Genomic DNA, 20,205 nt, shown 5'->3' on the forward strand with positions numbered 1-20,205 from the left:
CAAATTGTAATGGACTGATATATCATTGTAGGCCTGAAGTTGAAACAGGTGACATGGACTGTTAGGTTTGCTGTAGCTAGGGCAGTTGGCTCAGGCTCTTAGCAGTCTGAACATCAGGAGAAGACGAGCTAAGGGTGGTGCAGGTATCTGTATTAGGTGCTTCAGGGAGACCATTAAGATGACGTCTGTTCCTCCTCAGTTGCCCCTTGGGAGTTTCAACTGTGTAAGAACATGGGGGGCCAGCCTTGTCTACCACAGTACCTTCAACTTTTTTGTCAGGCAACCAAACGCGTTCTCCGGGGAGGAGATCTGGAAGGGTCTCAAGGTATGACCAAGAGGGCCTCAGGTTATCTGGTGAGGTGGGGATTCTAGTGCGGATCTTCCTTCCCATCAGCAGTTCTGCCGGACGTGGGCCACTCTCGAGGGGTGCGGCACAATAAGTCATCAGTAAGGGTCAGAGGGTTTCTTAAGTAGATTCTTCACGGTTTGAACCGCACATTCGACCTCACCATTTGCTTGCGGGTATTGGGGGCTGGTAGGGATTTGAGTAAATCCATAGTCTTTGGTAAATTTGGAAAATGAGGTCGATGAAAATTGCAGCCCACCGTCAGAGATGAGTTGTTCAGAGATACCACGTCTTGCAAACATAGATTGAAGGTGTGCTGTCACATCTGGCGGAGTAGTACATGAACGTTTTGCCACCTCTAAGTAACGAGAAAAATAGTCTATGACAAGCAGGTAGGGATGCTGTCTTAGCTCGAATAGGTCAGCTGCAACTTTCTGTTAGGGCCGATATGGTAATTCGGACAGGATGACTGGTTCTGCTGGATCTACTCGTTCCTTGATGCAAGTGGGGCACTTCTTGACTACTTCTTCGAGTTGTTGACTCAGGCCAGACCACCACACAGACGTTTTGGCTCTCTCACGGCATTTTGTAATACCCTGGTGAGCATCATGTAACCTGTCTAGGACATCTATTCTCATGGACAGGGGGACAACCAGTCAGGTACATGCAAAATAGAGTAACTGAACCTCATCATTCGCAATCAGAAACATTGTACTCTGGCTGGCAGGTCCTCAAGGTTCCTAGTACTCAGCAGGGGAATTAAAGGCCTGTGTTGGTCTCAATGTGGCATTTCAGGCCAATTAGGTAATTGGTGAAGTGCTCACTTGCCCAGGTGATCCCCAAAGCTTCGTTTTCTATTTGGGCAAATCGCTGTTCAGTTGAGGTCATGGCTTGCAAAACATATGCAACAGGGTGCCACTCGCCATCATTCAGCAGTTGCATTAAGACCACTCCAAGTCCATATGATGATGCATCAGAAGAAAGTTTTGTTGGACGACACTCATCACGATGGGCTAAGGTAGGGGTGGAGGAAAGGCTCTTCTTTGGGGCTGCAAATGCTTGCTGTTGGGCTTCACTCCATAACCAGTGACTTTTCTAACTCAATAGGTCTCTTAGTGGCTTGGAAAGCTCTGCTATTTGTGACTGGAGCTTGCTTAGTAGGTTAACCATGCCAAGAAATCTTAATTCTGTCTGGTCTTAAGGCGCTTTCATCTTCAAAATGGCTTCAACTTTCTTGGGGCTAACATGCACTCCCTTAGCGTCAATGAGTGTCCAAGGAATTCAAGTGACGATTTTGAGAATTCACATTTCTCTTCATTTAGATTAAGGTTAGCCTCCTGTAGCTTGTGAAGGGTTGCTTCTAGGTTTTGATTGCTGTTCCACTGATTTGCCGTACACAAGGATATTGTTCATCAAACAAAGAGCACCATCACTTTCTTCAAGAACCTGCGAGATTCGTTCTGGAAATGTTCAGGGGCTGAACTGATTCCAAATGATAGGCGATTAAAACAAAACCTGCCGAGGGGTATGATGAAAGTTTGAGTTTAGCTGACTCTGGAGATAAGCCTATTTGCCAGAATCCTGAGTTGGCATCAAGTTTACTAGAGATGGTCACTCCAGCCAGTTGGGCGAAGGTGTGGTCAACACTGGGTAGAGAATGATACTCCCTCAGGATGCTTTTGTTGAGCTTGGTTAGATAAATGAATATTTGAACTTTGCCATTAGCTTTTGGGACCACAACCATCCTGGCGCACCATTCCGCTGGCTCATCCACTTTAGAAATGAGTTGCTAGATGAGTTCCTAGACAGTTCTTCATTGACTTTCGAAATAGAGGAACAAGTACTCTCCATGGTGTACCAATTGCATGTGGTTTTGTATCAGGTTTGAGCTTGATTAGGTAATAAGGATCACCAAGTTTTCCTAGACCTTTAAAGAGATTTGGGAATTTTTCTTTAACTTCTTCTGCTTCCACTGCATTGACCTTTTAGACAATTCTTAGCCCCACTATAGCTGGACGGCCAAGGAGAGCTAACCAGGCTCCAGTCACCACAAACATTTTCTGAGATAAAGATTCTTCTCCTCTCTTGATGATTCCCATTAAGCAGCCAAGAATGCGAAGAGTTGTGTGGGCCACGCCAAACAGGGTCTTTCTGGATTGAACAAGGGCTGTAGTTATGTAGAGTGAGGTCTATAGACCAAATGTCTTTTTTCCTCTCAGTCCCGGTTGTCCCAAGAGAGGTGCAATCTTCTTCGATTTTGCCGACAGTTTGCAAAGACTTGCAAACAAGTGCCCAGTGACCTCTCTTCTTGCACTTGTGTCAAATCGCAGCTTTAGCCGGGCAATTTTGTCGAATATGGCCCGCAGATTTCCCTCAGCAGTTGCAGCGATTCCAAGAAGGTGGTCATTAATTTCGGCAGTTTATCTGCTTTTACCACATCAACTTCATTCTTTTCTCCCATGGATTCCTTGAAGCCATTCCACATTAGGGTTTGTTTTTTGATGGCTTCGCTTTGCTGTGCCTGGTTGCTTGCTTTTGGCAGCGATAACTCTGGGTCGAGCTGAAGTTTCTCTGACAATTTCGTGTCCATAAGGCCAACCACAATCCTACCTCGAATCATTTCATCTGTCAAAGTACCAGGCTCTAAATGACATGCGTTGTAAAGTTTACTCACCTCGAACAGACTTTGTTTGTTCTTTCCCATCAGTTGTGTTGCTCTTTAAAGTGGTGTTTGGAGCTTCTTCTGTGGAGAAAGCACAGAAATATCACATTATGGAATGCTACCTAGCGTGGAGACCAGCAAACAAACTTCCAATTAGACGACAAGAAAAAGGTAGAATTGATGGATGTTTTAATGTCCGTTGTACTCTCTCGCTTCCACATTGTTTCAATGTTACTCTCTGTCCTTAAAACCAATCTCGCCTGCTTTTTGCAAGAGCCTTTAAATGAGAATGTTTTGAGAAATTACATGTAACTACCAGCTCGTCATAACAAGCTTGGGTACCTTGACTATCTGTAACCAATGTCCCTGATGTCTCAAGTCGCGAATGAGGGTCTGGGCTGGTCAAGAGTGTCATTGCAGTAACTATCAATTTACAACAGAGGCAAAACAAACAATTACTATGAGTGGTCATTAAGTAACAATGGATAATTGACATTTCTCTGCTTCAAAAATATACGAAGCCGTTTCTGTCAAAATATGTGCACAATGTGCACCGTACAGGTTACCCTGATACGTTTTGCAAGTGCCTATGTTAGAGGGAAAATACTTTACTAGTAATAGATATACAGAAAAAATTACAAGCTGACCTCCAGCTGAGGAATCGGGTCTACCCAGCTCTTGCCCCAAGCACTGCACAAAATACTGTACTGCAGATTCCACTTTCCCTCCGAGTTCGTCTTTAATGTCTTGGGCTTCATCTCGAACTTCTTGTCCTAAGCGCTGCACTTCTTGGGCTGCAGAAACTACTTTCCCTCCAAGCATATCTTTAATATCTTGGGCTTTTTCTCGAACTTCTTGTCTTAAGTATCGAGCTTCTTTCTCCAAAAAAGATAAAAATCGGTAAATTTCTTTGCACGTGGGCAAACAAGTATGCGGATCGGATTTCAAAGTGAGTATGCAAATTTGCCAAAATGTGGAGATGTCATGTTTCATGGAGTTTATAAATAATGAAGCAAGACGAAACTGGCTAAGGAGCGTTTCGGGAAAAAAGCTTTATTCAAGACAGTTATTCATTTTCTGTTAGAAGCGAAAAACGTGCGAATTTCTTACGTGTACGAAACCCATGAAGTAGAATTCATCATGCATAAATCGTATAATTAAGTATCTCAACACTACCCGCCTACATTAACTAATGCCATTTGCGGTGTAGTATCAATACGGAAATAATGTAAAGGGTATTTTAAATAAACCTCACGGCTTGAAAATTGCACAGCGTTATGTTGAAAATTCTGAAAGTGCTACTTTTTGACACGAAATCCTCTTAAATAATACTTTTTGGACATCTCATTACTCAAACATGATATTCACCAGGCCTTGGAATCTTCATAATGTCGCTAGGCCTCTCTTGAAGTCCGAAAGTTCAGTTTTCACTTTACGGCTCCAATTCGCATCGCTTCAGAGAATCATAGTGTTGTCGACTCGAAAGCTTATTTGGTCGCTTTTAAGACCTTTATATCCACTATTTTCCACGCAAATTATTCTATAGTGTTTTTACTTTTCATTTTGTGTTCCAGAGGGTCTAAAATGATCGGAAAGGAATTTATGGAGTTAAAGGAGTTAAGAAGTGAGTCGGAAATAATGTTATCAAATCAAGCAATTAAAAGTACCAAGCCAGGAGTTGCATACATGTAATGCGTCCATCAATTCAAGTGTTCAAATGCCCTACCTACTTTTTTTGTAAAAAAGGAAAAATCATTGACCGTAAACATTGATCAGGCAAAAAAACTGAGCCTTGTAGAACCTTTTCTTCCGAGCCATTCTCTAACGAAAATGAACTGTTTACATTCAACACTTCCAAATCTAAGGATATAGCACTTGCATTTCATAGGAAAGGCTTAACACTTCTAGTTCAAATTCCCCACCCCAGCCTGGCAGTACAAAAAGGCAGAGGGTTTGCCAAAACAGGGTTGTTTACCATTTCACCAGAGAAGCCAGTTGGATGGCAGTTGAGGTAAATGAGGTGCACGAAGACCCCAGTTGATGTTTCGGTATTTCACAGAAATTCTCAAAGATCCCACTTTCGCCAACGAATAGTTGTGATACAAAATGGCAGGATGCCCTTGCATTGCTGTCTGAATTTGCGAGACAATAACACTTTGTAGAGGCCTAACCTTAAACCCTAATACTGCAGATCTTGAAAGAGAGATTAGTTGATAACCATCTGATTTGTGTGATGCAGAATAAAGCAATAGACAGGGCACCTTACGGGTACCAGTAACAGAGATGAGAATATTTACAACGTCAGACAATTGAAAATTTTGCTTACCTGCCACCTGGCCACCACTTTCTGCAAACAAAAACAAAAGAGTAATTATGCCCAGTCTTTTCATGATATTGATAAACCATCGGGGGGGGGGGGGGGGTTTGGGGCTCTTGTTTGCTATGTTGACCTAACTCACAAAAGTGCCACCTAAAATCAAACAGTTTGAAAAGAAATTAAGAAAGACAACATAATGCAAGAAGTGTGCAGGGAGAGGAGAGTAGTTACGGAACTGATAACTTTGAAGGGGACAATTTAGACCTAGTAAATGTTTCAGTTATAAAACGTTTATCAATGTGGGCCTTCTTAAAAAATAAATTTCTTACTAAGTTGAATTGCACAATTGACAAATCGAGATTAGTTTGTTACACCCATCTTGATCTTATGTCAGAGACTTCTCACCAAAACTGATAGTAATCTGCTGTATTGTTGTCTAAACATGTGGTCGAAGCCTGCACAATATTAATTGTGTGAATTATGTCAAATTTTGGTCGTGATTGAAAATGCCCGTTAGCCATCAGTTTAGTATTTAGTCAAGTTGTTCTGTTTTCTATCAAGGTTAGTAATCAAAGATAGTCCCAATTGCGCGTTAACAACACAACTAAAGCAAAGCCTCGACTAGGTTTCTTTTCAATTGCTCAAAGTATTACAGACAGGATATCAAAGTTATGCAAGAGAAGAGAACAGTTCATGGTTCAATCATGTTCTATGACAACTGAATCACTAATTATTAGCATTCACTGACCAGCCTTATTCTTTGTATGTTACTTTCCGTCCTTAAAATCAATCTTGCCCCTTTTTGCAAGAGGGGGCCTTAAATGACAATGTTATGAGAAATTACATATTGATAAAGTTCTACAGGTATTTCCATAATCACAAATTACACAATCACACAATCACAAATTTGCAGTATTCACCTACCGGCCCTATTCCTTGTATTAGAATTTATTGACAGTTATAATTAAATGACACGACTTGTAAAGTTTACTCACCTCGGGAAAACTTTGTTTGTTCATTCCCATCGGTTTTTTTTCCCTTTAAAGAAGCATTTGAAGCTTTTTCTACGGAGAAAGGAGAGAAATATCACATCATGAAATGCTACTTAGTTTGGAAACCTGCAAAAAGACATCCATTTAGAAGACAAGAAAAAAGTAGAAATGATGGATGTCCTAACGTCCCTTGTGCTCTCTCACTTCCACATTGTTTCAATGTTACTCTCCTTAAAATCAATCTTGTCCCCTTTTTGCAAGACGAGGCTTTAAATGACAACGTTATGAGAAATTGCATATTGATCAATTTTGGGTATTATAGAGATTAATCCAAGGCAACAAAATAGGAATGTTACATAAAATAAGACAAAAAAGTCTAATATCACTGAGAAGTCCCAGTCCCTCCTCTATAGTCCTTCCTTGTTGTTTTCAGAAAGCTGTCTAACAAGTATTTTTAAATAAATTATGACGAACCTCTGAAGAAACGAATATTGGAATGCTTTTTATACACCTAACATATCACACAGTTTGAAAATACAAAAGCTTTTTTGCTGCTGCGGTGTGATACGAGGACCGAGCTATTCAACTTTTGAAATTTTCGATGTCGCAAGGGGTCAAAAAAAAAGGCCTTATGCAGCTTTGACTTTTTAGAGCTCTAAAAATTTTATTTTAATGTATTTCCAGAAACTAATATGGTTTTATTTACTTGCCACTAAAGATAGTTTATTGGGCAAAGTTTGAGGGAAAACTTTCTTCCGATGTGAAATGCCCTGGACCGCTCTTACAGAGATCGCCACTTAACCCGTTCTTTCATTTCCTTTTAACAGATTTAATAAGCCAAATGTGCTTAAAATTTTTCATGAGCTCTTATATGTTTCAAGAAATGGGTGTCGGCTTATGGCTGAATTTTTTGCGTTTATATTTGAATAAAACATAAACACAAAATTGTCAAATCAATATTGTTTGTGTCTCAACTATCCGGAGGGTTTGTTTTTGGTACAAGATTTAGCATTTTTGGTCTTCACATATTTTGTTTTGCTAATGACCGTCTCTAATAATTTTTGATCAGTTTATTCTTTGGGGAGAAGTGCAACTACCAAGGAAAGCCGTTATAATCAGAGTGGTACAAATGGCCTGTCCACTAAGTTTACCATTCTCTTGGTTAACAAATTCTGCATTTTTTATTATGGAATGTGCCAACAACACAGAAGTTATCAGCCATTGCACTGATAAACAGCCATGTATAGTGTATTGGGACTTATGCAGACATATATAATGTTTTTAGCTTTAGAGTAGAACAGCTTCATAATTCGATCAGCCTTGTATCCAGAATAGAGACCTTCGTTCTTGCGTGCATTTGTACTTATGTAGGAACCGAATGGGACACTCGGAGAATAAATTGCACGTTTCTCGCCTTACCTACAACTGTTCCCCAGGGCATGCCTCTGGGTTCAATAGTAGTGGATCCTCACAGACAGAATCTAAATATAGTGCTGCCTCCCTTTTGCTCTAATGTTTTCAGGAACGAAAGAGAAAAGGAAGCCAAAGGAGGAAAGTTTTCGTACTTCATCTGAGAACTGTATAGTTAATGTTTAGGTGTTCAGGTTTCTTAAGGCCTATTTACACGGCACGACTTTGTCGCATGCGACAAGCTTACGACAGGCCTACGACATGACTTAAGAGTCGTAAGCGAGTTGTAGGTTTGATTTACACGAAACAATTCGTGTCGTAAGCCTGTCGTAAGCTTGTCGCATGCGACAAAGTCGTACCGTGTAAATAGGCCCTTAATTTAACCACAATGAATCAGTCTCGCAGTCATCTCATAGACAAATTTGTAAATTAACACAAAAAGGCTCAATGGAAAGGAAGACATGATTGGACACAATTTTTACAATGGAGCTTTAGTCAAGCCTTAAAATGGACCTGCAGACGTTTTTCTTCAACCATCAAATCACTGAGTTTTAATCGTTTTGAGTCAGTTGGGTTACACACTTGGATTGGTGACTATTAAAACTGTCAGTGTTGGGAACCTCTTATCCTCGTGTTCATTTGGACAAAAAATAGAGACATAATTATACACAATCACTCAGAATCAAACGGGCAGAAACATGAGTGAATACATTATTTAACCGAGTTAAATAATCGAGTGGACCTCGAGCTGTCATGGCGGCTGGACCGACCTGGGCGAGCTCGCTACAATTTCTAGTACTCCTGCTTGGAACAGCAGTTTTAATCCAAGAGAGTATAAGTGGCGACTTTTTAGGGTCTTACCAGGCTACAAGCGTCTCAAAGACGTTTATTGCACCTGAATTCGTCTCATATTTAACAAACCACAGAAGATTTAAACCTCGTGCTAAACGATTTACTTCACGGAGGGTCCCGCACACGGTCAAAGGAATAAGCAGCTTCAATCTGGAAAGGGATGTGCTTCTGTGCGGGGACGTGGCCATAAATCCTGGCCCGAAAGGGAAGAAGTCTATGTTGAAATACCCATGCAGTGAATGCCACAAAGCAGTTAGAAACAACCAAAACGCCATCTTGTGTGCCACATGTGGAAACTGGTCACACGCTAAATGCCTCAATATGTCTCGGAATACTTTCCAGTACTACTTAGACCAGCCTGATATTGATTGGACCTGTCCAGCTTGTGCTCTACCGCCACTAACGGACTCCTTCTTTGAAGAAGTTTCTGAAGGTGATACACTAATTCCAGCCGAGGAGTATCAAGCGGAAACAACTCAAAATACGGCCTTCGAGCAGTTTCTTTACAGAGATGTCACAGAAATTACTTCTGAAAACGATCAGCTAGAACTCTTTAGGAAACATCACAATAAGGATTTCTTAATTGCCCACTTGAACATTAACAGCATCCAAAATAAATTTGAAGAACTGACCGAAGTAATCAAGAAAATCAACGCCCACATAATGTTCGTAAGCGAGACCAAGATCGACGCGAGCTATCCCAACGCTCAGTTCAAAGTTCCGAACTACTCCCTCTACCGAAATGATAGGAAAAAGGGCGGCGGTGGAATTATGGCTTTAATATCTCAATCGCTAGTCAGGACACAGCTTAAACCTGATAAATCCTTTAAGACACTGGAAATAATTGCCTTCGAAATCAAAACAGATATGGACAATATGGTAATTGTTGGTATTTATCGTCCCCCAAGAGCTCTGTGTGGCGAATATCAAACACTGTTGGAAAGCGAACTCAGTTATGTCTGTAACTGGGCAAGCTTGAACGGAAATTTTGTTGTAGTTACTGGCGACCTAAATCTGAACAGACTTCGCCCTGACAAACCTGAAGGTAAACTGCTTCTCGATTTGGAAGTTGAACAAGGTTTTGAATGTCTAATTACTAAGCCAACAAGAATAGAAAAGCGTGGAATAATTATAACAGAGAGTTTAATACATGTTTTGCTCACTAATAGACCGGATAGCTTCCAGCTATCTGGTAATTACCATCCTTGCTTAAGTGATCACGACCTTGTTTACGGTGTCCTGAAGCAGAAAATAAATCACAACAAACCAAAGGTCATCACATTTAGGAGCTATAAGAACTTTGATCCTGAACATTATAAACAGCTTTTGTCCTCTGCCCCATGGCACGTTGGACAATTGTTTGATGACGTCGACGATCAAGTTTACGAGTGGAATGCACTTATGAACAATATACTGGACGAAGTGGCACCTGTGAAAAAAATGCGTGTGCGTGATAAAGATGTGCCCTACATGACGTCTCATTGGAAAAGTGCGATTAGAACTAAACGCAAAGCAAATGACAAGTACTTGAAAGACAAAACGCCAGAAAATTGGGAATTACGATGTAAAGCCAGAAACGAGGTCACTAAACAAAGAAGAATCGCCATCAAACAGTACTGGTATAATAAGTCAAACGACTTGAAAATCAATCCCAAGGCGTTCTTCAAAACTTTCAAGCCATTTTTGGGCTCTAAGAGCTGTACTGAAAGAAACGACATCCACTTAAAAATAAACGGCAGTATGATAACGAATCAACAACAAGTGGCTGAGGAATTGGTTGAGCATTTTGCTACCTTGGCGGATGGCATTGGCGGTACAGCGATTGAAAGAAAATCAATAGAGGACTTTAGAGACCATCCTTGTGTTCAGAGGATACAACATGAAAATAGGAATTCCACTCAGACCATCGAAATCGAATTGGTTACACAGGGTCAAGTCCTTGCAGTTCTCGATTCGCTGAACATAAACAAAGCCACCGGCACTGATGGAATTCCTTCAAAGGCTTTAAAAACAGGTGCTAATGAATTATCCGCTCCACTAACCACCTTGTTCAATTCTTGTATTAACAAGAATGCATGGCCTAGTGAATGGAAGTATGGGCATTGGGCCCCAGTATACAAAAAGGATGACAGGAATGCAAAGGAAAACTACCGGCCCATAACTCTCTTACCATGTGTAAGTAAAGTTCTTGAGAAGTTGGTTGGAGCGCAGATCAACTCTGGCTTTGGTAATCGCATTTACCAACACTCATCCGCTTATCGCAAAGCTCACAGCTGCGAAACAACATTGATCAATTTAGTAGAAGATTGGAGACTGGCGAGGGATCGAAAACAGGTTGTGAGCATACTTTCAACTGACATGTCAAAGGCATTTGACTCGTTACACCCACCACTACTTCTGAACAAGCTTGAAGCGTACGGTTTTCAGGAAAGCGCTATTCAACTTTTAAACAGCTATTTAAATGAACGGAAATATCAAGTAAAGATCGGCCGTCATGTTAGTTCGAGCCGATTCGTGAGTCGTGGCTGTCCTCAGGGTTCCGCGCTTGGCCCGTTGTTATGGAATGTTTTCCAGAATGACCTATCCTACTGCCTAACAGCGAACTTGTCTATGTATGCCGACGACCATCAAATTTACCACGCAGGAGCAGACCAGGCAGCTGTGACTTCCCAGTTAAAGGATAGTGCCAACTTAGCAACAACGTGGTACGATTCTAACTTATTGGCGGGAAACCTCAAAAAGTACCAAGTTTTGAACTTGGGCTTCACTCAAAATGACAGCAATATTTGCGTGAATGATGTTGTGATTGAAACTAAAGATAATATCATACTTCTAGGAGTAGTGTTAGATTCTAAGCTAAATTTCTCTGAGCATGTAATCTCTATCTGTAAAAAAGCCAGCCAGAGAATTGGTGTTCTAATGAGACTACGTAATTTAATTCCTATGAAATCTAACTTAATATTATTCAAAAGCGCGATATTACCATTCCTCACGTACTGTCACCTAGTGTGGCATTTTTGTAAAGCGAGTGACACTCGAAAGCTTGAAAGACTACAAGAAAGAGGACTTAGAGCGGTTTTCAAGGATAATAATTCTAGTTATGAACAACTATTAGAGAAGGCAGATCTGCCAACACTACTAAATAGTCGCTTACAGGATCTGTGCATCCTTATGTATAAAGTAAAGCATAAACTGTGCCCTGCATATATAAGTAACATCTTTAAAGAACCAAATAGTAATTACAATCTGCGGCAAGCAGATTTCTCTATACCTAGGTATGAGACAGTCACCTATGGCAAGCACTCTATTAGATATTTAGGGCCTAGGCTATGGACAAAACTACCCAAGAGTATCAGGGACGTCACAACCCTAACGTCGTTTAAAAGCAAGATACGCCAACTCAATATAAGTGAACTTTTAGATGACGGCTGCGCAGGCTGTAGCATTTGTTTATTTTGACTTCTGTGTATTTTTACTATAAATCTCTTAATGAGTTAACTATAGATATTTTACCTACTACTGTATATAGTTTTTTTTTAGTTTGTATATTCTCCCCTAATTGGTGTCCCCAAATTAGTAAGGGATTTGTTCCCTGGCTAGACGGTTTTTTTTGACACTTTAATAAAGTTTCTATTCTATTCTATTCTACCATTTAAACCCTTACATCAGTATGCATATTCTCCATACAGTTCATCATACACTTCTTAAGGTGTTGACAAGGAGAATTTGTTTAACAATCAAGAGATTCTTTGGTTGGTGATCATTTCCTTTATTCTTGTGACCTTCATGTGTGATTCATGGGAGTTATTGCAAGGAGAAATTAGATGTTAGTCATTCTTCGGGTTTAAAGGGTTAAATTGCACAGTTCAGCAATTACAAAACAATAACAAAAAAGAACCATAATGTTCATTTTTAAAGAGAGAGATTAACTACGAATCATATGATTTTCAATCTCTTCCGTTACAGGTTGCGAAATAGAGCTTGCAATGATATTAATAATTATTATCGCTCCCAAGCATTCTCTTATTTTCTCCATTAAAACGTTGCGCAGGTTAATATCCGAGGTAAACTGGGTAACCAGGGCACTTGCTGGACATTCATAGCCATTTGTGCAAATATTCAGTCTAATAGCGCGAAACTGGTTTCACCTACACCAAAGACTAAACTCGTTTACACAAAAATATAGAATCAAATAATGAATACTATTCTAAGTCATGATCTTTAGGCTTTCAGTCTGATTATCCGTTAGAACAAAGACATAAAAATAAATCAATCTATGATTCTTTTATAAGCAACAACAATCTACAGCATGATGACCAGTTTGTATTCTTTGACATTCATCAGTTCAAGATGTACTTCCATTTGTGCAAGAATAAACTTCAGTAACAATAATGACAGTCATGTTATGGCATGTAAATTTCAGGACGAATTTTGCATAAACATTTACACCGGAGTTCATCAACAGGCAACACAAAATTCTTGAGAAAGGTCAACTCTTGTTTCTTTGAACTGACGATAAATTGGTTGTGATTCAAGATATCTCTACTCCAAGATGCATTTAAGCGTGACGATATTAAAACTAATGAGAACTTTATGAGTTATTCTTTCAAATGTTCAGAATTGGTATAACGACAATGCAAAAATATGGAAAAACTTACCAGAAAGTTGCAAGAATGATTCGTTGCATGCTAAGTAGTCCTCCTCCTTGATAGTCACTTTAAACTTAACAATGTCCACGCCAAGTTTTGTCTTGATTGTGCTTGTCACCAGGTATTCTTGAGCAACTTTGTCGAGGTGACCAGAAAGAGTGTCCCTCCATAAACGTTGAAGGCTGTCCAGGGTCGGACACTGAACTGTTATCTCTAAACAACCCTTCCCATATGCTCTTACTTTAAGGTTATAGGTGTCTTGCAAAAAATCAAAAAAATGGGGTGATATTTTATTGTTCTCAGTGTAGGTGGCTGCATCATGAAGTATTTCGAGAAACAATTCGTGATTTTGTTTATCAGTGAGCTCTTTGGCGATGACCTTGAGCTTTAAGAGACGGTCTTCAAAATCAGAGTCTAAAAAACCAAGGAAGAGTCACAAGTTGGTGAGCACATATTTTTTAAATTACAGAAAGAAATGATAAATATTGACAATTCAATGAAAACTAAAAATAGTAACAATGACCATTGAACATTTCGCTTACGGTCTTTCAAATTAGCCGCCATGTTTTGCTAAAATAACACATTAGTCAACATAGAGGTTATATCTGAAATTAGCGATGAACAAGAATCAACCTGAGCCAGTCAGTCTGTCATTTAGTCAGTCCGTTAATTAGTCAGTACCCACCTACATTTAATCATCGTGATACACTCCGATGCATCAATTGCAAGAATATGAAAAATAATTAACCCCGTTGACACGGCTATCTTTAAGACAAGGAACAGGAAATTAGGGACGGGAACGGGAAACGGATAACGAAAACAGGGGATGGGAACAGGGGATGGGAACAGGGGAAAGGAACAGAGGAAAGGGGACAGTGAACGGGGGATTTTTAAAACGGAGAGTCTTTAAAAGCAGGATTCTTTAAAACGAGGAATCTTTAAAAGTGGGAATCTTGAAAACGGAGAATCTTTTATATGTGGAATGAAATCGACCCAATGTATGAGCGGTCTGTGGAAAAGTTGCTCTTTTTTTTCTAATTTACGCCAGTGAATCCTTAAAAATTCAGGTCTGTTGACATAAGTAATACTACACGACAGTGGAAATTCCGCCTCGAGGTTGAAGTTTGCTCGACGTAACAATTTTGTTTCTGGTTCTAATTCCCCACCTCAGCCGGGCAGTACAGAAAAGCAGGGGGTTTTGCTAAGAACAGAGTTGTTCACCATTTCACCAGAGAAACCAGTTGGATGACAGTTGAGGTAAATGAGGTGCACGAAGATCCTAGTTGATGTTTTGGTATTTCACAGAAAATCTCAAAGATCCCACTTTGCCTACGAATAGTTGTGATACAAAATGGCAGGATGCCCTTGCATTGCTGTATGAATTTTTGAATTTGTGAGACAATAACACTAAGTAGAAGAACCCTCATGCTGTGATCTTAGAAGAGAAGGATTAGTTGATAACCATCTGATTTGTGTCATGCAGAATAAAGCAATAGACAGAGCACCTTACAGGTACCAATAACAGAGACGAGAATATTTAAAACGTCATACACTTGAAAATTTTGCTTACTGCCTTTTAAGTTACCTGCCCACTGGCCGCCACATTCTGCAAACAAAAACAAAAGAGTAATTATGCCCAGTATTTTCATGATATTGATAAACCATCCATTTTTGTTGCTATTCGATTAAGGTAAAGGAGGGGGGGGGGGGGGTTTGGGGCTCTCGTTTAATATGTTGACCTAGCTCACAAAAGTGCCACCTACAATCAAACAATTTCAAGAGAAATTAAGAAAGGCAAAATAATGCAAGATGTGTGTAGAGAGAGGAGAGTTGTCACGGAACTAGTAACTTTGAAGGGGACAATTTAGACTTGGTAGATGTTTCAGTTATAAAACTTTTACCAATGTGGGCCTCCTTAAAACATAAATTTCTTATTTAGCTGAATTGCGCAATTGACAAATCGAGATTAGTTTGTTACACCCATCTTGATCTTATGTTAGAGACTTCTCACCAAAACTGATAGTAATCTGCTGTATTGTTGTCTAAACATGTGGTCGAAGCTTGCACAATATTGTGTCAATTGTGTCAAATTTTGGTCGTGATTGAGGATGCCCGTCAACCATCAGTTTAGTATTTAGTCAAGTTGTTCTGTTTCCTGTCAAGATTAGCAATCAAAGATAGTCCCAATTGCTCATTAACAACACAACTACAGCAAAGCATCGACTAGGTTTCTTTTCAATTGCTCAAAGTATTACAGACAGGATATCAAAGTTATGCAAGAGAAAATAATTTCTTCAAAGCCTTGGCATGAGCAAAACTTTCATAGTTCAGGCACGTTCTGTGACATCTGAATCAATAATTATTAGCATTCACCAACCAGCCTAATTCTTTGTATTAGAGTTTTTTGACAGTTATAATAAACCCTTTACACCCTAATATCAATATGCATATTCTCCATACTTTCTCTACACTTTTCTAAGGGTTCTGAAAAAGAGAATTCGTTTAACAATCAAGAGCTTCTTTAGCTGTTGATCATTCCCCTTATCTTGTAAGGAGAAAAGATGCCAGTCACTCTTAGGTGTTAAAGGGTTAAATGACATATGTTTTAAAGTTTACTCACCTTGAACAGACTTTGTTTGTTCTTTCTCATCAGTTGTTTTACTCCTTAAAGAAGTTTTTGGAGCTTTTTCTGTGGAGAAAGGAGAGAAATATCACATTATGGAATGCTACCTAGTTCGGAAACCTGCAAACAGACTTCCATTTAGAAGACAAGAAAAAAATAGAAATGCTGGATGTTTTAATGTCCGTTGTGCTCACTCACATCCATATTGTTTCAATGTTACTTTCTGTCCTTAAAATCAATCTTGGCCCCTTTTTGTAAGAGGAGGCTTTAAATGATAATGTTAGGAGAAATGACATATTGATAAAGTTCTACAGGTATTTCCACACGTTTCCTTAAGTTGAAAGTAAAGCAGAAACAGCTACAGAAGTTCAACATACACTAAATAGCTTCATCCCAATCAGCAATTACACACAGGTCTTTGCTTTTCCAAATTTAAAATTTTTAGAAACATAACTCTTTTATTTAGTTGAATTGCATCATTGACAAATCGAGATTAGTTTGTTGCACCCATCTTGATCTTATGTTAGAGGCTCTTCAACACAACTGATACTAATTCGCTGTGTTGATGTTTAAATGTGTGGTCAAAGCTTGGTAGATATCAATTGTGTTAATTGTGTCAAGTTTTTGTTGTGATTGAAAATACCTGTTAGCTGTCACTCTGATATTCATTCATGTTGTTCTGTTTGCTATCAGGATTAATACTCAAAAATAGTCCTGGCTGCTCATTAACAACACAGCTAAAGCGAAGCCTCGACTTGGTTTGTTTTCAGTAGCTCAAACTGTTACAGACAGGATATGAAAGTTATGCTACAGAAAAGAATTTCTTCATAGCCTTGGAACTTTGGAAAACTTTCGTAGTTCATTCATGTCCTACGACATCTAAATCACTAATTTGCAGTATTCACCTACCAGCCCTATGCCTTGTATTAGAGTTTATTGACAATTATAATTAAATGACATGACTTGTAAGTTTACTCACTTCGGAAATACTTTGATTGTTTATTCCTATCAGTTTTTTTCCTCTTTAAAGAAGCATTTGGAGCTTTTTCTGTGGAGAAAGGAGAGAAATGTCACATTATGGAATACTACCTAGTTTGGAAACCTGCAAGAAGACTTCCATTTAGAAGACAAGAAAAAAGTTGAAATGATGGATGTCTTAACATCCATTTTGCTCTCTCACTTCCACACTGTTTCAATGTTACTTTCTGACCTTAAAATAAATCTTGCCCCTTTTTGCAAGAGGAGGCTTTAAATGACAACATTATGAGAAATTGGGTGTTTCAATGTTACTCTCCTTAAAATCAATCTTGCCCCCTTTTTGCATGAGAACTTTTGAAATGAAATAAGAACTTTGTCTGTAGCATACTTGATTCATTGATTTGTTTCTCACAATTTTCTTGACAGTTACATTCTTATTGTAATTTATTCCTGAATGTAACATGCAATGTAAAGTTTACTCACCTGGTACACACTCATTTCTTAAAGTTGTGGCTGAAAGGAGGAGTGCTTATTGGAAGGAATTTACTTAATATGCGGGGTGTTAAGTAAGGAACTATGAACTGCTCTAATTTTGCTGTAGTTGAAGCTTAAAAAAGTTATAAATAAAGTGGTACTTGAATCAGGTTTTACTTTTATTAGGGAAAGTAAGAAAGAGGGGGAGGGTGATTGTTCAATGCAGAGGGGGGAGGGGAAGAAAGAGTTGTTATTTGATATATTGGCCTAGGGGGAGGGCTTCTTAGAGCATGGAATATGGGCACATGGAAAGACAGAAGTTAATCATAGAGTTAGACTGGAAGATGCTGATAGTCCTATTGAGTATTGTTGCTGCAATGAAAAGCTTATTTACCAGATTTTTTTTAATTCTTCCATGAATTTTTCAGTGTCATACCTGATTTGCTGATTTCTTCCTCACAATTCTCCTGATGGTTGAAGTCTAATTACATTATTCCTAAATGTAAATGAAACGTAATATTTACTGACCTGGTATAGACTCTCCTTGTTTCTTTCTCCCTGTTTCTTCACAGTCTAGAGAACTGTGCAGAGCTTTACCTACAGACAATAAAGAGAAAAAAGAATTTATCTGAGCATTCCAGCCAAAGCTCCCTGAAAGTGTCATAAATTAACTCAGAGTACCCTCCTAGCTGGAGAGTTAAAGTTAAACTAAGCTACTGTACTTTACCACTAAATATTTCAGTTACTAATAAAAATAATAGTACTGAGTCTAAAAAAAAGACACCAACCAAGTTGACCATGCTTGTTCAACTTTCAACAGTACCTGCTTTATGTCTTAAGTAAAAGAACTACAGAAAGTATTTCCCATGCAAATGCACTTTACCGAGTACATATTTAAAAAACTCTGTGACACTGTTCCTAACCTTTTGGGTAAGATTATCACATAACAATTCAGTTTACCTTTCCTGAGTATTTACCATTTTTGACTATTTGCTTGATTCAGGTCTATAAAGAATTTATGATTATTGTAGGTCCAAGTTGACTCAAGGCTGATTCAACCTTTTACCAGACTACCTGTTTTATCAGTTATTAGACCATTTAAAGCTGAAACATTTAAATTTAAGTAAATTTACCATAGACAAGGTTCTTCATCTTTATTACAAGACTCTTACAAGGTTCCTCCCAGCTGTACTCCTCCAAGTACTTTTGACGTAGAAATCTTGACTCTGAAAGTCGCACACCTCTCTCTTTCTGACGGACACACTTGATTTCTTTTGCCCAGTCTTTAGGATCTTCAGAGTCTACAACACTCTGTGAGCCTAAAGTGACTTTCTTCAGAGCTTCTCCGAGTCCTGAATTACCACTGACAAGTACAGGCAGACCAGCAGATAACGCTTCCAGAGCCGTTATTCCAAAACCTTCTGTCCTGGATGGCATTATTGCAAGATCCATTTCACAGAATAAGTTTGCCAGCACTTCTCTGTTATCATCATAGCTGCAAACAATAAGCTGATTATGACTAATGCCATTATGGAGCAACTTTTCTGCCACAATATCTGCTTTTCCTCCAGCTGCACAGACAAACTTGAGTTTGTAAGATTCATCTTTCAACTCAGCAATTGCTTTGGCAGCTATGTCGTACCCTTTGACATTGAAATCTCCACAGTTGTCACCACTTCCAATTACAAGAATACAGAATGTTCTTCTTTCTTCAGTGGCTTGCTTTACAGCCAAAAATTCAGAGAAAATGCTTGGAGTAAGGTCAAAAACTTTTTCTTCCTGTTTAACTGGACGAAGGTAACGCTTGTAAGCTTCTGCCAACTTGGGTCCAATTGTGATAACTTGATCAGCCATTTTACAGAGTTGGATTTCTGTTACTTGCATTTGTTCACCTTCTGAAATGTTTCTGTACATTCCATCTTCTTCAGGAGCAGAGTGAACAACTTGAATCCATTTGCAATGACTGTAATTTGGATTTCTCTTGATGGAAGCAATTGGTCGGCCAAGGTGAACTCCATGACCAATGACACAGTCCATTGTATGGTCTCTTGGAGGAAATGACAGGCAAAGAACTGGGTCATAACCAGGAACTCTATCTGCTTTGATGAGCTTCACATTGTGACTTTCTGCACTACTCCTGTCCACTTCACTGCAATTTGGAAGCAAGACACTAACATCCACATTATGGTGTTTAGCTAACTGGATCGCCAGCTCTCGGTTGATAGTTAACAAGTCCCCACTAGTTGATGATTTCCACTCACTACTTAGCAACGTGACTTTCAGTGTCATGTTTTCCTGGTCTTCCTGTGATGCACAGGCCACACTTGGAATCATGAAATCCTACAACAACAAAACAAGAATGGTATTGACAATAAGCTGTAAAACAATATTAAATCACAATAATGCATGTCCACTCGGTATGTAACGTCAATTCTTTTGTAAAATTGCAGTTAAGTTTTATCCTTCGCCAAAAAGTCAGATACATGTAGATTGAGACAAATTTAATCCAGGAAAATATTAAGTTACGTTAGAGATGACTACACTGTCACTGTCACTGTCAACAACCATTACAGTTACAGCTGTACAAGGAATTAAATTTGAAAGTAAAAGCTATCCTTAACGGGTCCTCTTTTTCAACTCACTTTGAAATTGGTACATGTAGTCTCACTGAAGAGATTTAGGTAAAAAAGAAAACAAGGGGCAAATTAATGTTTTTGTCAAAATAAAAGCTTGGTATTTGTAATAGATTTAGATTTCTCTTCCTACCTTCTGTAGCATTGACATCACAGGTAGCTTTTAATTCTGAAAAATTACCCTGGAAAAAAAACAATACAAAATGTGAGTTTACTGAGTCCAATTAGGCTTTCTATTTCCTCTTAGAGTGTTGTTGAGGCCACTTAAG

At 39.0% G+C, this 20,205-nt stretch overlaps 1 protein-coding gene across 5 annotated transcripts in view; it reads right to left on the reverse strand.

Moving 5' to 3' along the window:
- Positions 1-20,205, reverse strand: part of LOC131775141 (uncharacterized) — a 36,905-nt gene that overhangs the window by 12,369 nt on the left and 4,331 nt on the right. For 2 of the 5 annotated variants that reach the window (XM_066167721.1, XM_066167720.1), the window contains exons 2-13: positions 20,070-20,118; positions 18,437-19,643; positions 17,832-17,900; positions 16,831-16,899; positions 15,849-15,917; positions 14,799-14,834; positions 13,238-13,642; positions 6,321-6,389; positions 5,335-5,355; positions 3,656-3,883; positions 3,351-3,431; positions 3,021-3,089 (exon numbers count right to left, since the gene is read on the reverse strand). In XM_066167721.1, coding sequence (XP_066023818.1) covers positions 3,021-3,089; positions 3,351-3,431; positions 3,656-3,883; positions 5,335-5,355; positions 6,321-6,389; positions 13,238-13,642; positions 14,799-14,834; positions 15,849-15,917; positions 16,831-16,899; positions 17,832-17,900; positions 18,437-19,643; positions 20,070-20,087 — 2,341 coding nt within the window. In that variant the 5' untranslated portion in view covers positions 20,088-20,118. The remainder of the gene's footprint in view (positions 1-3,020; positions 3,090-3,350; positions 3,432-3,655; positions 3,884-5,334; positions 5,356-6,320; positions 6,390-13,237; positions 13,643-14,798; positions 14,835-15,848; positions 15,918-16,830; positions 16,900-17,831; positions 17,901-18,436; positions 19,644-20,069; positions 20,119-20,205) is intronic. The other 3 variants (XM_066167724.1, XM_066167722.1, XM_066167723.1) reach the window with 3 other exon arrangements.

The sequence above is a fragment of the Pocillopora verrucosa genome, chromosome 5, assembly GCF_036669915.1.
Source record: "Pocillopora verrucosa isolate sample1 chromosome 5, ASM3666991v2, whole genome shotgun sequence".
Classification (NCBI taxonomy): domain Eukaryota; kingdom Metazoa; phylum Cnidaria; class Anthozoa; order Scleractinia; family Pocilloporidae; genus Pocillopora; species Pocillopora verrucosa.